We start from the raw sequence: 24929 nt of genomic DNA on the forward strand, positions 1-24929 counted from the left end.
GGACCGTGATGGGGGACCATGTCTGCAATATGGGGACCATGTCTGCAATATGGGGACCATGTCTGCAATATGGAGGAACTGGATGGGAGACCATGTCTGCAATACGGGGACCATGTCTGCAATATTGGGGACCATGGTTGCAATATGGGGGACCTGGATGGGAGACCATGTCCGCAATATGGGGGACCATGTCTGCAATATGGGGGAACTGGATGGGAGACCATGTCTGCAATATGGGGGACCATGTCTGCAATATGGGGGAACTGGATGGGAGACCATGTCTGCAATATGGGGACCATGTCTGCAATATGGGGGACCATGGTTGCAATATGGGGGACCTGGATGGGAGATCATGTCTGCAACATGGGGGACCTAGATGGGAGACCATGTCTGCAATATGGGGGACCTGGATGGGAGACCATGTCTGCAATATGGGGGACCTGGATGGGAGACCATGTCTGCAATATGGGGGGACCTGGATGGGAGACCATGTCTGCAATATGGGAGACCTGGATGGGAGACCATGTCTGCAATATGGGGGACCTGGATGGGAGACAATGTCTGCAATATGGGGGACCTGGATGGGAGACCATGTCTGCAATATGAAGGACCTGGGTGGGAGAGCATGTCTGCAATATGGGGACCTGGATGGGGGACCATGTCTGCAATATGGGGACCTGGATGGGGGACCATGTCTGCAATATGAAGGACCTGGATGGGAAACCATGTCTGCAATATTGGGGACATGGAGGGGAGACCATGTCTGCAAATATGAGGAGTAGTTCAAAAGGTGTATAGAAAATAAAATGGTATCACTAAAAATGTCACTTTGTCATGCAAATAATGCGGCCCCCCAAATGAAATGTTTTTCCGTGTGCTTCCCATATGCCCAGCTGAGTTTGAGACCCCGGCTTTAGATCATGTCTGCCCAAGTATGCATGAAATTGCAAGACAAGGTCCATCCACTAAAAAAATGTCTAAGGGTATCCCAGAACTGAGTGGGCAATGCAAGACAGAAAGAAGTATCCTAAATAGATTACCATTCTGAATAATCGCTAAACTGAGATTCCAGGACAGTTTTAATTTTGTAATTTGGGTCAGAAAGAATTCTGAGAAAAGGGTAAAATATATTTGGAAAATTGATAATTTCTTGAATCTTACCCAAATGTCATCTGAATTGAGTATAAACTGTGTAGAGATCACAATCATTTCTAATATAGACCTTTGAAAAATAAACAAAAATGCATTTTGGATATACAAATATTTTTTGTGGTTCTATAAGTATACAGTAAAGTTCAGGCCCAGCAGGTAATACAGCCTGCCAGTTATATTCCCATTCCCATATTATATCACTTTTTTATTACTTTTTTTTTTTTAAGTTATACTTGGTATCCAGACAACTAAAGCGTATCTAAACTGGCATCTTTGTGTATTCATGTATGAGAAAATAAAATAGAAGACCCAATGCCCACATCCAGGCACACCAGATAAAAACCAAAATCTGCAAACAATGTATCTTAATACTTACTGTCTTATTGTCATGCAACGTTCCATACAACAGGGGGACGTCTTTATGTATTATGGACTCAGCAACTTTTTTCAGAACCATCGGAGATATGTGATATCCAGGTTTGATACCCAGCTGCTTGGAAGAAATGTAACAACTAAAGAGGTTGGTATTACTTTACCTATCATGCAAAAATGCTTTTCCTATAATGTTGTTTTATTTTTTATCCATTTATTTTTTCATATAGCATAAATATGTTTACTTTATGCACATTTGTAGACATCTTACCCTTTTTCATGTTTGGACTATTTTGGGCATTTAGGGATACTGCTACTTCCTGCAGCCTTAACACCATTATTGCAGTAGATCGTAGAGCAGTCCCTTCAGGTCACAGCCTAGGCAGATTGGTCAGGGGCATAGAATTCAGTGTTAAAGTTGGAAAGGACCTCCAGGGTCATCATGTCCAACCCCCTGCTCAATGCAGGATTCACTAAACCATCTCAGACAGATGTCTGTTCAGCCTCTGTTTGAAGACTTCCATTGAAGGAGAACTCACCACCTCTCACTGATCACCCTCGCTGTCAAAAAGTATTTTCTAATATCTAATCTGTATCTTCTCCCTTTCAATTACATTCCATTGCTTTTCGTGTTTCCATGTACAAATGAGGATGATCCCTCTACACTATGCTTTTTTCAAGCGTTTTTGGCTTGGAATTTCCGCAGCGAAAACGCTTAAAAAAACACTTGGTAATACGTGCCCCATGGTCCCCAATGATAATCCGCATGTGCTATGCACATGCTGCGGAAATTTCCGCTGTGGACTACCATTGCGGAAAAATCCGCAGAATGTCCATTATTTTTGCGGACATACGGAGTAATTGCCACCATTGGCTTGCATTGAATCGCTTAATATCCGCATAGGCAAATGTGCACATGCGGATATTAAGCGATTCAATGTGCGGATGGTACCCGGGTCTGGAGAAGAGGAGACTTTCCTCCAGACCCGGGTACCATAGTACCTGTTAAAAAAAAGAATTTAAAATAAAAAATATACATTATACTCACCTTCTGATAGCCCCCGGTCTCCTGTACGGTGCGTCCTGGCTCACCGGCGGCTCGCAATGGTGTAAAAGGACCTTCCATGATGTCATTTAGTCATGTGACAGGTCACGCGACCGCTGACGTTGGCGGTCGTGTGACCTGTCACATGACTAAATGATGTCATGGAGGGTCCTTTTACAACACCGCGAGCCGTACAAGAGACCTGATGCACCGGAGAGAAGACCACGGGCCATCAGAAGGTGAGTATAATGTTTTGTTTGTTTTTTTTTTACCATTTTTATTCTTTTTTTAACTATTAACTTGGTCACACTATATAAATGCATGCCGCTTGTATGGATTTATATAGTGTGACCAAATTGTCAAGCACTTTTCCAAGTGATGCTAAAATCGCTTGGAAAAGCGCTTGATAACCTGCATGCAGAAATGCATGCAAAAACGCTTGACAAACGCTTCTACCTGGCAGGAAAAACGCATGTAAAATCCGCATGTGTTTTTCCTGCCAGGGAGATGCAGAAAAATCAGCAGCATTTCTGCATTGTGGGCACTTAGCCTGACATCCCTTCAGATATTTTTAAACAGCTATTACTGTATTTTTCAGACTATAAGACGCACCGGACCATAAGAAGCACTCCAAATTGGGGTGGAAAATGGTAAAAAATATTTTTTTATAAGATGGAGGTCCGTCTTTTAGTCTGAATAGGTCTCTTACCTGGGGGGGCGGTGTAGCGGGGGTCATAGGAGGCAGGGTCCCTCAGGAAGCTGGCAGAAGTGGAGAAATGCAGAGGGCCCTTGGTAGGAGAATGCGGTGCCCCAGCAGCAGGGAGTTGCGGTGGTGGAGGAGTGGCATAGCAGGAAGCAAGGTCCCTCCCTCGGCAACCTGGTGGCAGGAGCAGTGAGATGCTGTGGGCCCGGTGTCGGCGGTGAAGCAGAGTGCAGTTCACTGCTTTTCCGGTGGCCATTTTCCAGAAGCCATGGTCTAGAGAAAATGAGGCCCATGGCTTCAGGAACATGGTCACCGGAGGCAGCGCATGAGCAGTTGAGATCTCGGCTGGGTCGAGATCCCAGTCTGCACATGCGGCCGCCGGGAAAGCTCTGCCTGACCTCTGATACTGGGCCCACAGCATCTCACAGCTTCTGCAGCCTCTGGCTTCCAGACGGAGGGACCCTGCTTCCTTGCGATCACGCTCTACCACCACTGCAACTCCCCGGTAAGCCTGTATTCAGACCAAAAGACGCACCCTTAATTTTCCTCCCAAATGTGGGGGGGAAAAAGTGCGTCTTATGGTGCCGAAAAATATGGTAAGTCTCCTCTTCACCTTCTTTTTTGCAAGCTAAACATTCCCAGATCCTTTAACCGTTCTTCGTAGGACATAGTTTGCAGTCCACTCACCATCCGGGTAGCTCTTCTCTTAACTTGCTCCAGTTTTTCGATTTTTTTTTTTTTTTTTTAAATTGTGGTGCCTAGAACTGGACACAGTATTCCAGATGAGGTCATTTAATCAGCAGGTATATGTGTACAGTCATGGCCAAAAGTTTTGACAATGACACCAAAATTATATTTTCACATGATCTGCTGGCCTCTGGTTTTTATTAGTGTTTGTCTGATGTTTATATCACATACAGAAATATAATTGCAATCATATTATGAGTACCAATAGGTTATATTGACAGTTAGAATGAGTTAATGCAGCAAGTCAATATTTGCAGTGTTGCCCCTTCTTCTTCAAGACCTCTGTAATTCTCCCTGGCATGCTCTCAATCAACTTTTGGACCAAATCCTGACTGATAGCAGTCCATTCTTGCATAATCAATGCTTGCATTTTGCCAGAATTTGTTGGTTTTTGTTTGTCCACCCGTCTCTTGATGATTGACCACAAGTTCTCAATGGGATTAAGATCTGGGGAGTTTCCAGGCCATGGACCCCAAATCTCTATGTTTTGTTCCATGAGCCATTTAGTTATCACCTTTGCTTTATGGCAAGGTGCTCCATCATGCTGGAAAAGGCATTGTTGGGCGCCAAACTGCTCTTGGACGGTTGGGAGAAGTTGCTCTTGGAGGACATTCTGGTACCATTCTTTATTCATGGCTGTGTTTTTAGGCAAGACTGTGAGTGAGCCGATTCCCTTGGCTGAGAAGCAACCCCACACATGAATGGTTTCAGGATGCTTTACAGTTGGCATGAGACAAGACTGGTGGTAGCGCTCACCTCTTCTTCTCCGAATAAGCTGTTTTCCAGATGTCCCAAACAATCGAAAAGGGGATTCATCAGAGAAAATGACTTTGCCCCAGTCCTCAGCAGTCCACTCCCTGTACCTTTTTCAGAATATTAGTCGGTCCCTGATGTTTTTTCTGGAGAGAAGTGGCTTCTTTGCTGCCCTCCTTGAAACCAGCCCTTGCTCAAAGAGTCTCCGCCTCACAGTGCGTGCAGAAGCACTCACACCAGCCTGCTGCCATTCCTGAGCAAGCTCGGCACTGCTGGTAGTCCGATCCCGCAGCTGAAACAGTTTTAAGATACGGTCCTGGCGCTTGCTGGTCTTTCTTGGGCGCCCTGGAGCCTTTTTGACAACAATGGAAGCTCTCTCCTTGAAGTTCTTGATGATGCGATAGATTGTTGACTGAGGTGCAATCTTTGTAGCTGCGATACTCTTCCCTGTTAGGCCATTTTTGTGCAGTGCAATGATGGCTGCACGTGTTTCTTTAGAGATATCCATGGTTAACTTAAGAGAAACAATGATACCAAGAACCAGCCTCCTTTTAAAGTGTCCAGTGATGTTATTCTTACTTAATCATGACTAATTGATCGCCAGCCTTGTCCTCATCAACACCCACACATGTGTTAATGGATCAATCACTAAAACGATGTTAACTGCTCCTTTTAAGGCAGGACTGCAATGATGTTGAAATGTGTTTTGGGGGTTAAATTCATTTTCTGGGCAAATATTGACTTTGCAAGTACAGTAATTGCTGTTAAGCTGATCACTCTTTGACATTCAGGAGTATATGCAAATTGCCATTACAAAAAATGAAGCAGTAAACTTTGGAAAAATTACTATTTGTCTCATTCTCAATACTTTTGGCCATGACTGTAGATTCCATTTTTATGCAGAGTTTGCACCACTGATTAGCAAATGTCTATAAAAATAAAAAAAATCCGTACTAATAGCTAATAAATTAATAAAATTTTTATAAAAAAAACTTACAGAAAATTCTAATTACTTGGTTCTTTAAAAAAGTATGTAAAGGGGGATATTGTCAAACTAACGTGTACATTACTGTTTGTTTCTTGTAATGCAGGCCCTTTTACAAACTTTTCTAGATCTGCAACATGTTGGCTGGGCTACACTGGGCATTATTAGTATAGTTTAGGCATGAGCCACAAAATATCTCAAAATGTCTTCATAGGGGTTAATAAAAGTTGTCATGGCGCTAGACACATATATCATAAAAGCTATGTGTTTAGCGCACTTATTGACCATTTCATTACAAGTTAGGTTGAAGACGAGATCACTAATATTATATGACAGTACAGCCAAGAAAAACTCGCAGCAGGTCTAAACCTCTCTGCCTTCCATCAAATTCTACCGAATAAAGAATTTTCTTTGCTAAATTCAGCTAAGTACTGGCGACCATGTTCCCAAGAGAAGTCCAGAGAAGTTTTGGTTGTGTATTACAGCTCACACCCAATGTGCAATCTAAGTTTCCACACTAAAAAATCACAAAAATTATAAAAATGGTGCCCGAGAGGGATATGCATGGAACAAAGCTCTGCTCACAGTTCTGTCTCAGCTTCCATATATAATAGAAAACATGACTCATGACAGGATACCATCCCACAGAAAAAAACGCCAAGGGTGCCTTATAGATACCACTGATATACAGAGAGTACCATCAGGTACTCATCCGACTTCGGAGTCAAATCGCAGCATGCTGCAAAATTTTCCTCATGCCGAATACAGCTGAGAAAAAAAATAATAATTGAATAACATTGGTCTAAGTGCAATCCATTTTTTTTATCAGATTGCACTCGTCTGATTTATACTCTTGTGCAGGCGAGAACTTATTCTGTATATTTACATACAACATTGTGGTAACATTATAGCAGAGCAATAAAGTGATCCTCCTACACACCACTCCCCTCTTCCGGGTCTAAGTTGCAATGTTACTCACTTTTTACCGCACCTAAAGGATATGTGAAATCAATGAATATCACAGCTAAGTAATGCCAGACACCATGGAAGGTGAATGTGAGAGGAATATGCAATTGAAATCCAGGATATATATAAGATTTTGTTGTCATTTTACCAGCAGAAAATGCCATTCTCCATAAACTATATTCAGATTCAGAAGGGGTTACAGAATGATACAACACCTGTCCGAGGCCTGCCCCTCACCTGTCTTACCGCCACAGCTCCGCACCCTGTCTACTGGTCTTTACTTCTTTTGGCCTCTATATCTTCATCTAGTCTTTCTGGTCTTCCGGCGCTGACTAAGTCTCAACCAGAGACTAAGTAACCACATGAGGCCTGTACAGCAAAGGAAGACCCAAAGAGAAGACTGGAGACCGAAGAAGATCCACATCAAAAACGAGAGAAGAGGGTGGGGAGCTACGATGGCAGGACAGGTGAGGGGTAGGCCTAGGACAATTGGGAATATTGTTTTATATAAACATCTCTTCAGGACACTTTCGATTCCTGAAAATTCAGTTTGGTCGACATTTAATTTTTCAGCCAAATCAAATGTATGGAACCAAATCAAATTTTGAAAAATGTGTTCATCTCTATTACTAACACATGGAATACAGTTAGGTCCAGAAATATTTGGACAGTGACCGATTCTTCGTGATTTGGGCTCTGCATGCCATTGTTTTTTATTTAAAATGAAACAACTGAGATGCTATTGAAGTGCAGACTTTCAGGTTTAATTAAAGGGGTTGAACAAATATATCCTGCGAAACATTTAGGAATTGCAGCCATTTTTCTACAAAGCCTCCTCATTTCAGGGGTTCAGAAGTAATTGGACAAATTAACTTCATCATAAATAAAATGTTTATTTTTAATACTTTGTAGAGAACCTTTGCAGGTAATGACTGCCTGAAGTCTGGAATCCATTTACATCACCAAACTCTGGGTTTTCTCCTTTGTGATGCTTTGCCAGGTCTTTACTGCAGCTGACTTCAGTTGTTGCTTGTTTGTAGGTCTTTCTGCCTAATGATTTGTCTTCAACGTGTGAAATACTGCTCGATGGGGTTGAGATCTGGTGACAGACTCGGCCATTGCAGAATATTCCACTTCTGCCTTAAAAAAACTCCTCTTTTGCACCTTGTGGTGAACCCTCTGTATTTGCTCTCATGAAGTTTGCTCTCTTTGTGGTAGACTTAGATACTGAAACATCTACTTACTGGAGAGTGCCTTTCACTTGGATGGATGTTGTGAAGGTTTTTTTTCTTCACCATGGAAAGGATTCTGTGATCATCCACCAATGTTGTCTTCATGGACTTACAGGCCTCTTTAAGTTCCCTAACTCACCAGTGCGCTCTCTTTTTTTTTGCAGAATGTACCAAACTGTTGCATCAATTGAATTAATATGATTTAATGTATTTAATTATTGTCTGTCTGCAGGCGATACAGGGTGGTGGCTACTGTGCTCCATTTTCTGTATACAACAATGGCACCCCAATGGCTCCCTGTGGTGCAATTGCCAACAGCATGTTTAATGGTAAGTGAAAGTATACACAGGGCAGCAAAGAAAAGCGCAAAATACTCCAATATTCAAAAAAATTGAATATATTTAATATTGTGGGCATATATTGTACATTTGCACCATTTACTCAGATGTTTGAACCATATTACTGGCCCATAATGCACACATAATACTGCCATTTAACACACAAATATACCACCATTCAGTGCATATACAGGTGCATCTCACTAAATTAGAATATCATCAAAAAGTTAATTTATTTCAGTTCTTCAATACAAAAAGTGAAACTCATATATTATTTAGAGTCATTACAAACAGAGTGATCTATTTCCAGTGTTTATTTCTGTTAATGTTGATGATTATGGCTTACAGCCAATGAAAGCACAAAAGTCAAAAGTATATACTACCTCCTTAAAGTATCCAAAAAATACTGCCATATACTGCCCACATGACATCAACATATATTTCCTACATAATATTCTCAGTTCAGTGTTGTCTTTTTTTTTTGTTTATTTTTTTAATCTCGGTGTTGACATAAAAGTGCCATATATAGTCCAAATATTAATAATATACAATACCTTATCAGCATAGTAGTTGGCAGTAAAGCTCTTGGTGTTCCGGGGCAATTTACTAATTCACTGTGTATTTGGTACTTGAGCTTTAGTTTAGGCTTGGGCTGCAAAATGACTTTGGCCACATCTGGTCCTACTGGTTCCAATTGTTCAAGACTCACTTGTCGCGGTACCTTGCAGGTCACAATGTGACCCCATTCACTAGCAAGTATGCTGTACTGTAGCAGCACCATACAATGATCTCTGGCCGCCCAACATGTGTCACAATGTTGCTTAAACCTAAACGTTATTGAATTAGAGCCTTTCTTTATCACTTTTAAGAAAAATTTCTGTATGGATATGAAATGCTCATGCAGATGTAGAAGAAATCTTTACCCTAAATAACATCATTTTTTGCCTTCTGCATTAGATACAATAACATTAATTTATCATCCGGACTCAACTTCCATAATTCACGTTCCAATGTTGAAAACTGGAAACACCTGGTGGTCTGATAAGAATGTGAAGTTCAGTAACCCCAAACCAAAGGACGATCTCGTACAGGCCTTTGCAGGTAAAGTATGTTCCCCACGTAATATTTGGAGCATGTTATCAAGTTTTTCATATGGTGTCCTAGGTATATTGGCTAAAGTCCAATATGCCTTTTTACTGACCTGAGATCTAAGAAAATAGCATCCCCAATGGGTGAAAATGGAGCAGATGTCAGCTCTACACTATAGCTGACACCCTGCTGCATCAGCCACGATCGGTGTTGGCACCAACCATGGCCATTTAACCTCTTAGATGCTGCTGTCAATAGTGATAGCAGCATCTAGATGTTGGTGCTCCTTCTTTAGCCTTATTGATACCCTGAGATTGTGATTGTATGGTCCTGATGCTTGCCATGGCAATCCACAGTCAAGTAATGGCCTTAGAGTCTGCCGGCTATAGTGACCTGTTCTGATGTTAGCAACATTTTAGTGATAAAAAATAGAATTTTTTATTGCTGAGATTCCAGTTTGCTTTGAAGAGGTTGTCCACTACTTTTTTATTGATGACCTATCCTTAGGATAGGTCATCAATGTCTGATCAGTTGGGGTCCGACACCCAGCACCCCTGCCGATCAGCTGTCATCGGTGTTGGTGCTGGCAGCCGCCGGCCGGAAGTACTTATCAAACTGCTCCGTCTTCTGGTAGCGGCCACCGCAGGGCACTACACATCTGCCTCCTATTGATCTGAATAGGAGGTGGATGTGCAGTACCCTACCCTGGCCAGTAACAGAAGACGGAGCAGCTCGGTAAGTGAGTATTTCTGCCCGCCACCAATAACAGCTGATCGATGGGGGTGCCGGGTGGTGGACCCTGGCCGATTAGACATTAGTGACCTTTAATTGCTCAGCTATCAGCTTTCCCATGTCTATGACCATCTATCTAGTTTTGTAGAGCTGGGTTTTTAATTTATCTGTAGCATCAAGATCAATTCTCTTGTGCCTCAATGATCACAACTTATGTCAAAATGGCACAAGTTCACTTTTGGCTTGTTTGCAAGTTTCTACTGCAAAACTGGTGAGCTGGCCATCAAAAATGTAACTTGTAGCATTTTGTAACACGGCTTCTTGAAAGGTCTGTCACAACAACAAATGCGCCGGATCAATCAGAAATATGAGATCAGTTCCCTCATCGCTTTCTCTCCAGCATTTTTGTAGCATACTGTAGGGAAAAAAAGGAATAAACACAACCCTCAAAAAGTTATGATGCTGTGTAAAATGTCAGGAAAATAAGAATGCAATGATTTGAAAATCTCTTATAGACATATTTTGTTCACAACAGATCCTAGAACACAGATCAGAAGAAGGCCGTTTACACATTTTTCCATTTCATTTGAAAAAAATGAAATCATTTAGAAATTGATGGCAGCAACACATTTCAAAAAAGTTGGGACAGGGTTAGGAAAAGGCCTGAAAAGTAAGTGGAGCTAAAGAAAAACAGTTGAAGAGTCAATTTTCAACTAAGTCACAGGACTGCATATAAAAAGAACATACTAGAGAGGCAGAGTCTTGCAGATGCAAAGATGGTCAGAGGTTCACTAATATGTGAACAACAGCGACTAAAATTGTGGAACAATTTCAGAGAAATATTCCTTAAAGGGGTTGTCCACTATTTGGACAACAACTTCTTGATCTAAATATTTGTCCCCAATAAAATATAAAAGCTTATAGTCCCCTCCCACGCCGGCGCTGTTCCAGCAGTGTCAGCACTCGTGGTCCCGGGACTCTCGTGCATTTGTTGTGACCCTGGCGCCCAATCAGCACTGGCGTCACTGTCTCCTCTTTCGGACAAATTGAACATGAAGAGGAAGTCCGGGCTGCAGCTGATCTTTGAATTCCTCTTCATGTTCAATTCGACAGGAGGCTTTTTTATTTTATCGGCCAAGCGAGGGGTATGACAAGGAGTTGTCTAAGTAGTGGACGACTTCTTTAACATAAAACTGCAAAGACTTTGAATGGTGGTGAAATGAAAACAAGTTAGATTTGATCATATAAATCATTGTACGGGCTAAGGAATATTTATAGACATCATCTTCTGTGAACGCAGTTTGCCATACAATCCACAAATTCAAGTGAAAGCTCTTTCAGGCAAACTAGAAGTTATATACAGTGAAGGAAATAAGTATTTGATCCCTTGCTGTTTTTGTAAGTTTGCCCACTGACAAAGACATGAACAGTCTATAATTTTAAGAGTAGGTTCATTTTAACATTGAGAGATAGAATATCCCCCCAAAAAATCAAGAAAATCACATTGTATAAATTAGATACATTTTTCTTCATTTTGCAGTGAGAAATAAGTATTTGATTCCTCTGGCAAACAACACTTAATACTTGATGGCAAAACCCTTGTTGGCAAGCACAGCAGTTAGACATTCTTTGTAGTTGATGATGAGGTTTGTGCACATGTCGGGAGGAATTTTGGTCCACTCCTCTTTGCAGATCATCTCTAAATCATTCAGATTTTGAGGCTGTCTTTTGGCAACATGAAGCTTCAACTCCCACCATAAGTTTTCTATGGGATTAAGGTCTGGAGATTGGCTAGGCCAATCCATGACCTTAGGGTGCTTCTTTTTGAACCACTCCTTTGTTGCCTTGGCTGTCTGTTTTGGGTCATTGTCTTCCTGGAAGACCCAGCCATGACCCATCTTCAATGCTCTTACTGAGGGAAGGAGGTCGTTGGCCAAAATCTCGCGATACATGACCCCATCCATCTTCCCTTCAGTACGGTGCAGTCATCATGTCCCCTTTGCAGAAAAGCACCCCCAAAGTATAATGTTTTCCCCACCATGCTTCACGGTTGGGACAATATTCTTAGGGTTGTACTCATCCTTCTTCTTCCTCCAAACACGACGAGTTGAGTTAATGCCAAAGAGATCAATTTTTGTCTCATCTTACCACAGCACCTTCTCCCAATAACTCACAGAATCATCCAGGTGTTCATTGGCAAACTTCAGACGGGCCTGCACATTTGCCTTCTTGAGCAGGGGGACCTTGCAGGCACTGTAGAATTGTAAACCTTTAAGGCGTATTGTGTTACCAATGGTTTTCTTGGTGACTGTGGTCCCAGCTGCCTGGAGATCATTAACAAGTTCCCCCCATGTAGTGTTAGGCTGATCTCCTACCTTCCTCATGATCAAGGATACCCCACGAGGTCAGATTTTGCATGGTGCCCCAGATCGATGTCGATCGACAGTCACTTTGTATTTCTTCCATTTTCTTACTATTGCACCAACAGTTGTCTCCTTCTCACCCAACATCTTACTTATGGTTTTGTAGCCCATTCCAGCTTTGTGCAGGTCTATGATCTTGTCCCTGACATCCTTAGAACGCTATTTTGTTTTGCCCATGTTGTAGAGGTTAGAGTCTGACTGATTAATTCATTCAGTATATGGACAGGAGTCTTTTATACAGGTGACTATGTAAGACAGCTGTCTTTAATGCAGGTAACAAGTTGATTAGGATCGTCTAACTGGTCTGTAGGAGCCAGAACTCGTAATGGTTTGTAGGGGATCAAATACTTATTTCTCACTGCAAAATGCAAGTGAGAATGCATTGCAACTTTATCTAATTTATACAATGTGATTTTCTTGATTTTTTTTTTATATTCTATCTTTCAATGTTAAAATTAACCTACCCTTAAAATTATAGATTGTTCATGTCTTTGTCAGTGGGCAAACTTACAAAAACAGCAAGGGATCAAATACTTATTTCCCCCACTGTATCAACACAATTCCAAAACACTGCTGTCTTCTCTGGGCCAAAGCTCATTTAAAATAGACTGATTCCGAGTCCTGTGGACTTAAGAGCTGCTTGTTATCGAAGCACAGTTCAAAAGCCTGCATCTCTAATGGTATGGGATTACATTATTGCCTATGGCAAGGACATCTTAAACACTATGAAAGGCCCTATCAATTCTGAGCATTATATAGAGGTTTTAGAACAGGGGTGCGCAACAGTTTTTGGTCCAAGGGCCACATTTTCATAGTGAACCAATCCCAAGGGCTATAAAAAATGTAAAGGGATATATACATGAATACATCACCAGAATCACTGTCAGTACATTAATAAACAACCAGAATCAAGTTTTGAGTATGCTTCTGCTAAGTAAACACACCCTAACTTACACTGCGTTTTTGAAGTAGAAATTGAGCAGAAACTAGACAACTCCTCCTCATAATCTCAAAACTCAAAGTTTTGAGGATTTTTCAGTTTTAACACAGCCATAAAGCACATTATTGATTGCTACATGTGTACAAGAACAGAACCACTGGCGGTAAATGAATGCAGCGCCAGAACTATCGTCAATACATAAATGTAGCGCTCGAACCACTTTCAGTACATGAATGCACTACCAGAACCACTGTCAGTACATGAATGCAGCGCCAGACCCACCATCAGTTTATGAATGCAGTGCCAGAATCGGCATCAGTGCATGAATGCAGTGCCATAACCACCATCGGTACATGAATGCAGCGCTACAACCAGCGTCAGTAAATATATAAGGCACCAAGCTTAGTACAGACATCAATTGGTCAGCCCCATATACACTTGTATCATGTGAACCTGCAACTCCTAGTATGTCTTTAACAATGGTACGAAGATGCTGGGAGTTGTTGTTCCCAGCCATATCATAATGCGGACCATACAGAAACCACAGCACTGATGAGACACAGGCATTATCACAAATATACATTTACACCCAGGTACCTTATAGTTGACATCTTCTCTAGAAAATAGCAAAAGGCAATGGTACTCACCAGCCAAGGTTTCAAGAAAAAATGCACACCAGGACACGGCCGGCCCCCTTTTGTTAGAAGGAGGTAACACAGGTGCAGAATGCTAATGAACATCTTCTCTAATTGAAGACGTTCCCTTCCCTTTTGTCTGCATGTACTACAGACACCATAATGAGATTTCAAGCCCATAGCTCATCTCTCTAGTAAAAATATCTCCCATACTGTGCCCTGAATAAATAATTCACTCTCACTGTGCTACCTACAGAAAATACCCCCCACGCTGCCTATCTCCATAATATCCCCCCACACTGATCCTCTCCATAATATTCTCCATAATGCTCTTCTCGATCATATCTATGAACACTGCTCCCCTCCATAATGTCCATCCACACTTCTCCTCTTCATAATATCCCCCACACATACTGTCCCTCTCCATAACATCTCACCATACACACTGCCCCTCTTCATAATATCCCCCCATACACACTGCCCCTCTGCATAATATCCCCCACACACTGCCCCACTCCATAATATTCCCCACACACACTTGCTATACTGTGCTCCCTTTCTCAATTTTCCACCAATTGTCCCATAATGTACCCTTGCAGTAACATCCTGACCCATAACCTCTTCCCTCCTCGCCCATCTACAGTACATGTCAGGACATATAAATCTTCAGCTCCTCCATTGAACACTTATCATTCCCTATGGCGTCCTACCACTTCTTTGCTGCATTGCACTGACAGCATCATGCTACTCTACGTTGGAGCAGGAGCTGACGAGGGTTCCTCTGCCACTGTCCCGGTGCACATGTATTCAAATATATTTGCGTCTCAAAGATGCAAATACATTTGAATATACAGTACAGACCAAAAGTTTGGACACACCTTCTCATTTAAAGATTTTTCTGTATTTTCATGACTTTGAAAATTGTACATTCACACTGAAGGCATCAAAACTATGAATTAACACATGTGGAATTATATACTTAACAAAAAAGTGTGAAACAACTGAAAATATGTCTTATATTCTAGGTTCTTCAAAGTAGCCACCTTTTGCTTTGATGACTGCTTTGCACACTCTTGGCATTCTCTTGATGAGCTTCAAGAGGTAGTCACCGGAAATGGTCTTCCAACAATCTTGAAGGAGTTCCCAGAGATGCTTAGCACTTATTGGCCCTTTTGCCTTCACTCTGCGGTCCAGCTCACCCCAAACCATCTCGATTGGGTTCAGGTCTGGTGACTGTGGAGGCCAGGTCATCTGGCGTAGCACCCCATCACTCTCCTTCTTGGTCAAATAGCCCTTACACAGCCTGGAGGTGTGTTTGGGGTCATTGTCCTGTTGAAAAATAAATGATGGTCCAACTAAACGCAAACCGGATGGAATAGCATGCCGCTGCAAGATGCTGTGGTAGCCATGCTGGTTCAGTATGCCTTCAATTTTGAACAAATCCCCAAAAGTGTCACCAGCAAAGCACCCCCACACGATCACACCTCCTCCTCCTTGCTTCACGATGGGAACCAGGCATGTAGAGTCCATCCGTTCACTTTTTCTGCGTCGCACAAAGACACGGTGGTTGGAACCAAAGATCTCAAATTTGGACTCATCAGACCAAAGCACAGGTTTCCACTGGTCTAATGTTCATTCCTTGTGTTCTTTAGCCCAAACAAGTCTCTTCTGCTTGTTGCCTGTCCTTAGCAGTGGTTTCCTAGCAGCTATTTTACCATGAAGGCCTGCTGCACAAAGTCTCCTCTTAACAGTTGTTGTAGAGATGTGTCTGCTGCTAGAACTCTGTGTGGCATTGACCTGGTCTCTAATCTGAGCTGCTGTTGTAGCACCCTGAGGATTCGGCTGCTACAGGGGTATTACACCTCAAGCCAGAGGTGTGGTATTCCACTCCCGGGTAAGGATGGAGTGTGGAACTGAGCTTAGTAGGCTGCATGCACTACATACATCCCATTTCCGGGGGACAGAACAACGGTACTCCCACCAGTATATGTGCAGGTACGACAGCGTCTGTCCCTGGCTGGAGTGGGAGGGGGGTGGAACATCCCAGTAGTGTAGGGGCAGATAGGGGGAGTAGTCTGGGTAAAGCTAGGAGCCCATTGGGTGCTGGTCACCTGGGTTCACACATAGAGGGAGTATAAAAGGTGGGCACCATCTTAGATCAGAGTTCAGTTCAGGCAGGAGGAGAAGAGCAGAGGAGCTCAGCCAGGAGGGCTGACAGGGAGCTGTGGCTCCGGCTGGGCCCAGCTCCAGAGCAAGGCCTACAGAGAGAGAGAGAGAGGAGTCAGAAGGACCCAGAGAGAAAGACAGAAGGAACCCCAAGAACCCAGAAACAGACCAGAAAGGGTGAGGGGTTGGCAGACACGGGTACCGGAACCCAAGCTGGCAGAGGCAGAAGTAACCCTTAGCCAGGAACCGGAGGTCGTGGTCAAGATTTGCCACGACCCTCACCAAATCCACCAGAAAGGCACACCAAGCATAGGGTCAGGGAACCCAGAGGAGGTTTGACCACCAAGAGACCCGAGGGAGCCGGCCAAAGGTGGATCCCTGGTGGGAACGGCCAGGAGGAAGAGAGAGACAGGGAAGCTCAGGACCACGCTCCGGACTGCCTGGGGGTTGGCCGAGTCCAGGACCTGGTGGACGCAGCACGGCTCGGGTGGTCACTCAAGGCCAGAGTGACTAAAGCAACATCAGTGAGTAAAAACCCTGAAACTGCATCTCCTGACTCTGCCTCTCCTTCCTGCATCATCACAACCCCCATCATCCACACCTGCTGCCCTGAGGCCATACCCCTCCCGTTGGGGGTTATACCATCACTGCTGCACATATACCACCGGCCTCAGCGGACTGCTCTGCAGCGGCGGCTTCAAAGCCGCACTCAACGGGTGGCGTAGTCGACACTTAACAACATCTACAAAGACTGCCACACACTTAGTTTGACACCCTGGGCACGGACCGGGTCACCGCCACAAGGACTACTACCCCCATACAGATCCGGCTCCGGGTATCCCCTGAACATGGCCCAGGGGGCGCGTCACTGTTAACCTGCGATTTCTGAGGCTGGTGACTCGGATAAACTTATCCTCAGAAGCAGAGGTGACTCTTGGTCTTCCGTTCCTGGGGCGGTCCTCATGTGAGCCAGTTTCTTTGTAGCGCTTGATGGTTTTTGCAACTGCACTTGGGGACACTTTCAAAGTTTGCCCAATTTTTCACACTGACTGACCTTCATTTCTTAAAGTAATGATGGCCACTTGTTTTTCTTTACTTAGCTGCTTTTTTCTTGCCATAATAAAAATTCTAACAGTCTATTCAGTAGGACTATCAGCTGTGTATCCACCAGACAACTGCACAACACAACTGATGGTTCCAACCCCATTTATAAGGCAAGAAATCCCACTTATTAAACCTGACAGGTCACACCTGTGAAGTGAAAACCATTTCCGGTGACTACCTCTTGAAGTTCATTAAGAGAATGCCAAGAGTGTGCAAAGCAGTCATCAAAGCAAAAGGTGGCTACTTTGAAGAACCTAGAATATAAGACATATTTTCAGTTGTTTCACACTTTTTTGTTAAGTATATAATTCCACATGTGTTAATTCATAGTTTTGATGCCTTCAGTGTGAATGTACAATTTTCAAAGTCATGAAAATACAGAAAAATATTTAAATGAGAAGGTGTGTCCAAACTTTTGGTCTGTACTGTAGGAAGATGAGAACCGGATTCTCACGGTTCTCTGTAGGCCGCCAGGTAACCTTTAGCGCTGCAGGCCATATGTTGTGCAGGCCTGTTTAAGAACAATATATGTGTCCATCCATACAGTGTCTGTTAAAAAAAACCTAAAGAGATAAACTGGTATATATGTTGGTGTGCATGCACATGTTCACAGGGGCCAATAGACAGACAAAACCCAAGATAAAAACTAAATAAGCAAATACCCTGCAGTAAATAAATAAATAGCAATAGTGTATGAAAATAATGACAATATAGGATGCTTAGTTAACATAGTTTTGATCAAAAAAACGTAAAAGCCATCCCACCATGTCAAGGTGACACTATTCGGAACGGTCCTAACCTCTAGTATTAAAACCTTACCATTTGTCAAGTGACGTACATGTGAATAAGGGCTGAGAAGAACTGAGACTCGGCTAATGGACACCGAGTCATGGGGAACTAGATGAGAATAATGTTCAACTCAAAGAAAGGGGAGGCAACACCCTTATTTACACAGAGTGCAAGAAACCTGAAACAAAAACCTGAAGAGATTAACTGGAATATAAATTAGTGTGCATGCAGTGTGTAGGCGCATGTTCACACTGGCCAATAGACTGACAAAACCCCAAGAAAAAAAACAAAATAAGTAAATACCCTGCAGTAAATAAATAGCAATAGTGCTTAAAAATAATAATAATAATAATAATAATAATAATATAGAGTGCTTAGTTAACATAATTTTGATAAAAAAACGTAAAAGCCATCCCACCACGTCAAGGTGACTCAATTCGGGATGGTCATAACCTGTATAAAAAGTCTACACACCCCTGTTAAAGTGCCAGGTTTTTGACATGTTTAAAATCATGCCAAGAAGAATGATTTCAGAACTTTTTCCATCTTTAATGTCACCCATAATCTGTACAAATCCATCGAGAAATAAAATGAAATCATTTTGAAGGGAGAAATAAAAATATCAAAACTAAAATAATGTGGTTGTATAAGTGTGAACACTCTCTTTTAAGTGGAGATGTGGTTGTGTGCAGAATTAGCCAATCACATTTAAACTCATGTTACATAGTAGTCAGTACACTGCTGCCATCATTTAAAGTGATTCTGATTAACCCTATATAAAGTTTAGCTGTTTTAGTAGGATTTTGCAGACATATGGTCCATAAACAGCTTACAACACAGCAAAGGGATCTCACTGTTGAAAGTTATCAGTTAGGAGAAGGGTACATGGCATTAGATATACCATGGAACACTGAGATGACGATCATCAAGAAGTGCTTTAAATTTGGCATAACAGTGACATTACCTAGAACTGAACGTTCAGGAACTCTACCTGACCTGTGCTTAGCTTCACTCCTGACTTGAATCTTTTTCACTTGCAGGGGCACTTCTGTGAGATACAGAACACACACACATCACCACCTTTCTCTTCAGCTCCAGCCAGACAGTAAACAACTTCCCCACAATCCCCCTGGGGCTCTGCTATAACACTCCCCTTCTCCTGTGACTGTGTTAACCCCCTAGTTGCTGCATGCTTCTGGAGCAAAACACTTCCTGTCTCATGTGCTTGTCTTACTTCTGCATGTCATAACACCATACCCACAGTGAAGCATGGTGGAGGCAGCATTATTCTTTAGGTCTGTTTTTTGGCAGCTGCAACTGGGGCTTTAGTCAAGGAGGAGTGAATTATGAACAGTACAAAATGTCAGACAATTTAGCAACAGAATCTTCAGGACTCTTCAAAAAAACTGAAGATGAAAAGGAATTTCACCTTTCAACACAACAACCACCCTAAGCATACATCCAAATAAAAAAAAGAATGAAATTGCCAGATGAATATCAACATCTTGGAATGGCCTAGCCAGATGCCAGACCTGAATCTAATTGAAGATCTGTGGGTGACCTGAAGAGGGTGCTGTACCTTCGAGATGCCCTTGTAATCTGACAGATTTGGAGTGCTACTGCAAGGAAGGGTGGGAAAAGATTTTCAGTTCTAGATATGCCATGTTGACAGACTCCTACGCAAAGAGACTGAATGCTGTAATAATTCAAATGGTACTTTAACAAAGTATTAGTTTAAAGGTGTTCATATTTATGGAAATACCAATTTTCAACTTCTGATCTGTGTTCTAGGGGCTGTGTGAATAAAATATGGGTATACGAGATTTTTAAATCATTGTATTCTTTTTTCTTTCAATTTTACACAGCATCCCAACTTTTTGGGAATTAGGGATAAAGAAACAAGGACTAAGACAAACTTTACTAGTAATAAGTGTTCCAAGATTTAGGAGTTTTTTCTTGTTGATTGTATCCTAGTCTTTTGTACAGAATAAAAGTTGCAAACTTTGCAGTAAGGAAAAGACAGGAAAAGAGAAAAGGACTTAGTGCCATGTAAAGGAGAGAGGGAGCACACATTTTATATCTTGCTTTTAGAAAACATGGCATCATTATGAACTGTATACAGTACTTGGAGATCACCATAACATTAAAACCACTGACAAGTGAAATGAATAAAATTATTCTGTTTGTAACATCAATTTATTACAATGGCACTTGTCAAAGGGTGGGAAATAAGTGAACAGTGAGGTCTTGAAGTTGATGTATTGATGAGTAGCTAGCAGGAAAAAATGAGCAAGCGCAAGAATCTGAGCCACTCTGACAAGTGTCCAATTCGGATGGCTAGAAAACTAGCTCAAAACATCTTCAAAACAAATGGTTTTTTTATGGGGAATTCCTGGTATGCCCAGAACCCACAAAAATGATGCTGTAGCACTTACAAAGTTATTGCTGACTATAATAGAAAGGTATTGGGACACACAGTGCATCACAGATTGCTGCGTGTGGGGCAGCCTAGTTGGTGAGTGCTCAGATTGCCCAAGCTGACACCCGTCCATCAACGAATGTGTCAACAATGGGTGCGTGAGAATCAGAACTGGATCATCGAGCAAAGAAGGTAGCTCGGTCTGATAATTCATTTGTTCTTGTGGAGAGCTGGGTTTGTGTGCATCACTAACCCAGAAAAGTCTTGGCACCAGAAAGCGCTATAGGTAAAGTTGGCAGAGGCAGTGTGAATCTCTGAACTATGATCTGTCTGGAAACCTTGGTTCCTGGCATTAATTTGGAAGTAACTTAGACTTATACCATTTAACTTAATATTTTTGCAGAGGAAGTAGAGCCCTTCATGTCAGTGGGATTCCCTAATGGCAACAAACCATTTCATCTTTGTTTTTGCAGGAAGTGCCAGGCCACCATACTGGCAGAAACCAGCTTATGCTCTTGATCCTGATCCCAATAACAATGGTTACAAAAATGATGAATTTATCAATTGGATGAGGGTGGCAGCATTCCCGTTCTTCAGGAAACTGTATAGACGTCTCTCAAGAATAGAAAAGTTCACTGATGGGCTCCCGGCTGGAAATTACAGCTTTGTCATTGACTACAGTATCCTTTAAGCTGATTTATTTATTTTATTAGATAACTTAATTTTGTATAGTAGCAGCTGTAAAGCAAAGATTCATAACCAGGGCTGAAAAAAGAAAAAAAAATCAAAACACCAGAATTTCAGTCGCGAAACTTCCCTCAACAAATGCAATCAAAATGTGTATGGTGTGTAGTGTGAGTGCATTAATATACTCACCTGCAGCTGTTTTCTCTGGGATCCAGCACCGTTCTGCTCCTCGTCTCAGTGACATCACCTCTCTGCAGACTCTCTGGGTCACGCTGTGCTCTCTGTGCTGTGACCCGGAAGTGGCTTTTACAATGTAAGTCTATGGGACGTCAGAATGGGGCTCAGAATGAGGTTCCATTGGCTTACATTGTAAGGGCTCACTCACACTGGCGTATATTACCTCATGTGAGAGAATCAGGTCAATTTGCTAATGACACTTGGACTGCACTTGCATGACATCTGAGTGCAGTCCGATGTTTAACATGCACCCATAGACTTGTATGGGTGCGCGTGATCTGAATATCAGAGCCACTCGTAGCATGCTGTTATTGGTTTCTCATACCGAATCAGCATTATAAAATAATCGCAGTTCTTCACTGCCCCATAGAATAACACTGGGCCTAGTGCTATCTGATAAAGCATTGCATAGCACTCAGCCGTGTTATACAGCAGTGTGAGTAAGCCCTTAAAGAGACTTCTGGCTCACACAAAGAGCATAGAGTGAGCCGGCTAGTCTGAATTACCGTGATGTCACTGAGAAGAGGAGCAGAATGACACTGGATACACACCATACACATATACACACATTTAATGAAAAAAAATATTCATGGGAGTGCTTCTTTTAAAAATAAATAAATAAATAAAAAATAAAATACCTGTGCCCCCCCGCTTCCTTGACATGCAGTGTCCTCTTCATCATCCATAGCCAGCGTAGGGGGCCGGACGGCGCATGGCAGTGACGTCATGCTCTGCCTGTGACGGGCATGCAAATGTCAGCTGCTGGCCTCTATTTGTCCTGTATAGCTACTGTGGTGTAGCGAGCTAGCGGTTCTATGTGCCTCAATACATTTCAATACATTTCATTTGAATGTGAGTCTGAGGATACATCCAGCTGAAAAGGGCGCTGGTGTTAGCGGGCCATCTTCCTCTATGGCCCCAGTCACAGCCACACCACAATTGTTACGCCCCTGACTACACACTCTGCCTTCTGAAATAAATAATGGTGTATACACTGCACACTGTATGCACCGGGCTCCGGAGCTCCCTCTTGTGGTGACAGAATCTTATAATTTAAAGCAGCTTTTCACTAATTTTAACCATTGTTGGTTTGGGTTCTCACTCGGCTGCGGTTGAGGTAGGCACAGGAGGCATTTTTATTAGAGTATATGCAGGCTGGTTTATTTTGACAGCATAAACCGCTCATGAAGCAAACACAAAACAGCCCTTTTCCGATACAAAAAGATATAACAGAACAAAACTCAAAATAACAAGTCCATACAGCACGGCCTCAGCTGTTTAAATAAAGTGCCTTTCTCTGCCTCCAGCAGAGTCTGAGCAGCCCATGCAGGGCCTGTTAACCTTGCAAAATACACAGACATACTGGGACAGCCGCAGCTTCCTTAAATCAGAACATTTCAAGACCTGGACTGGAGGTAAGTGAGCAGCCGATCCTACCCAGCTCTTTCAGCTGCTCGTAAAACCCGGCCCTATAATCCGGGCCCATTAACTACTTCTCAGCACTATGTGTGCTGGAGCCTGCTTCTCTGGGTCCTACATGACCAAGGCTTGGCACCTCGGGGACTGTGCTGTCCAGCTCTTTGTTTGAAAAGACTTTCAGCCATTTTGGCCATTACCTAATGTTACATGATTATTGTATTGTTGTACTTTGCTGCCATCTACTGGCCCTTGTTATAACATGTATTATTCTTGTGTTTTACCCACAACACCTTTTGGTCTGTAACTCCTCCTATCTCCTGCTCCTCACTTCCTTCTTCTTCATCACATCCATCTTGACTACACATGCTGCAGGACTGGAGAAAGGATTCTCTTGTTACCACTTTACCTGGCGCTTCTAATACCTACAATTCCTACCCTTTCCTCATCCTTCACTTTCCCTCATCTCACCTCATCAAGAACTGTAAATAAATCTGTTGAATTCATCACTGCACCATCATTCCGGATTACCACGTGCAGTTCATGAGGAACAGGAGCGCAGGCCAGTGAGTTGACGCTATATGCCATTACTTATACAGAGATCCATGTCACATCCCTCAGACACATCTCGCCCCACGTACATCAGTGGCAGAATAGGGACACATACCTCCCATCCACAACCTGTTCAGCTGCAACCTTACACCCCCTTCATACGTCCTAACTCCTCATAATAATAGCTTTCCTAATATATGTTCATTATCTTGCTCTTCTATGACCGCATCTTGATGGGAGTCACGTGAACCTTTGCTGTCATGCAGGAACTACTTCTTGCTCTATGTCCAACCTGCCCCTTTTCTGGGCTAGAGGATTCGGATGGAATGAGAGAAGCTCGTCACTCTGCTCCTGAAGGGGGCAAAGCTGCCTTGAAATGATTGACAGTGTACCTGAGCATACAATGTTAAAAACTAAACAAGGTTTATTTTATAACTGTACATTCTTTTCTTGTTACATCTACAAGCTCAATTTATTATAATCTTAACTTAAACACTCAGATTTTCCTGTATCCAAGTTTGGGGGAAAAAAGCATGTGATCCTCTCAACTCTATCATGGTGCGGAGGAAAGAACATGTTTCTAGGAATTGCATACACTGTAACTGGGGCAGCCATTGTACTAACAGCATTTGTCATGATTGGTGTGCACCTGAAGAAGCGGAAGAAACCTAAAAAGCCATTTGCTGTCAGATAAAACCTCTGTTTTGTAATAAGTTAATTTAGAAATAACCTTCTGGTATCATGTTTAATATGTTTTTTTTTCTGCATAAAAGTAACTCAGTAAAAAATATGTGCAACAGTACATGATATGATGCTCATCTCCCATCGTGAGTCCATAGTGTACAACGTATGAAAGTGATATATGAATATATCTGGAATTGGTAAGACAATTAATCATGGATGTTTTTGACTAGAAGCATTGCTTGTTGGGGAGAATACAGTGCCATATGAAGATACCTCTCCAAATACCTAAGGCTCTCATCCAATTTAGCCTTTTACTAACTGGCAGGACTTTGCCCAATTCTTCCTTACTTTATGTTACCAACCAGCGGTGTAACAATAGTGCGTGCAACAGTTCCAGCTGCACCCAGGCCCTGGAGCCTAAGAGGGTCCAAAAGGTCTCTTAGACCCGTATAGGAAGACCAATACCATGAAAGATCCAGTTCCTGTTGCACCCATGCCCTGGAGCCTAAGAGGGTCCAAAAGGTCTCCTTGGCCTGTGTGAGAAGATCAATACCATGAAAGATCCGTGAGAGTTGGAGGCCATGTTGGAGAATTTGCATTGCAGCACTCCATCTTTGCAGTCACTTTAGGATCTCTACTGACCACACCAGTCTAATCACATTGAGCTCTTTATTCTATGAAGGAAAAAAAACAAATAAAACTTATTTTATTAATGCAGACTTTTATGCTAAAATAAATTCATGTGTCCTTTGTGTATCATTGT

At 42.4% G+C, this 24929-nt stretch overlaps 1 protein-coding gene across 1 annotated transcript in view; it reads left to right on the plus strand.

Moving 5' to 3' along the window:
• LOC141235406 (cell cycle control protein 50C-like) overlaps window positions 1-24920 on the plus strand; it is a 41343-nt gene extending 16423 nt beyond the window's left edge. The window contains exons 3-7 of the mRNA XM_073668102.1: window positions 1562-1672; window positions 8188-8284; window positions 9251-9394; window positions 21064-21270; window positions 23983-24920. Of these exons, the coding sequence (XP_073524203.1) occupies window positions 1562-1672; window positions 8188-8284; window positions 9251-9394; window positions 21064-21270; window positions 23983-24176 (753 nt within the window). The 3' untranslated portion in view covers window positions 24177-24920. The remainder of the gene's footprint in view (window positions 1-1561; window positions 1673-8187; window positions 8285-9250; window positions 9395-21063; window positions 21271-23982) is intronic.
• Window positions 24921-24929: the final 9 nt, after the last annotated feature.

This window comes from Phyllobates terribilis, unplaced genomic scaffold (assembly GCF_046119375.1).
Source record: "Phyllobates terribilis strain yellow unplaced genomic scaffold, ASM4611937v1 Scaffold_2__4_contigs__length_985480577, whole genome shotgun sequence".
In the NCBI taxonomy this organism is placed as follows: Eukaryota; Metazoa; Chordata; class Amphibia; order Anura; family Dendrobatidae; genus Phyllobates; species Phyllobates terribilis.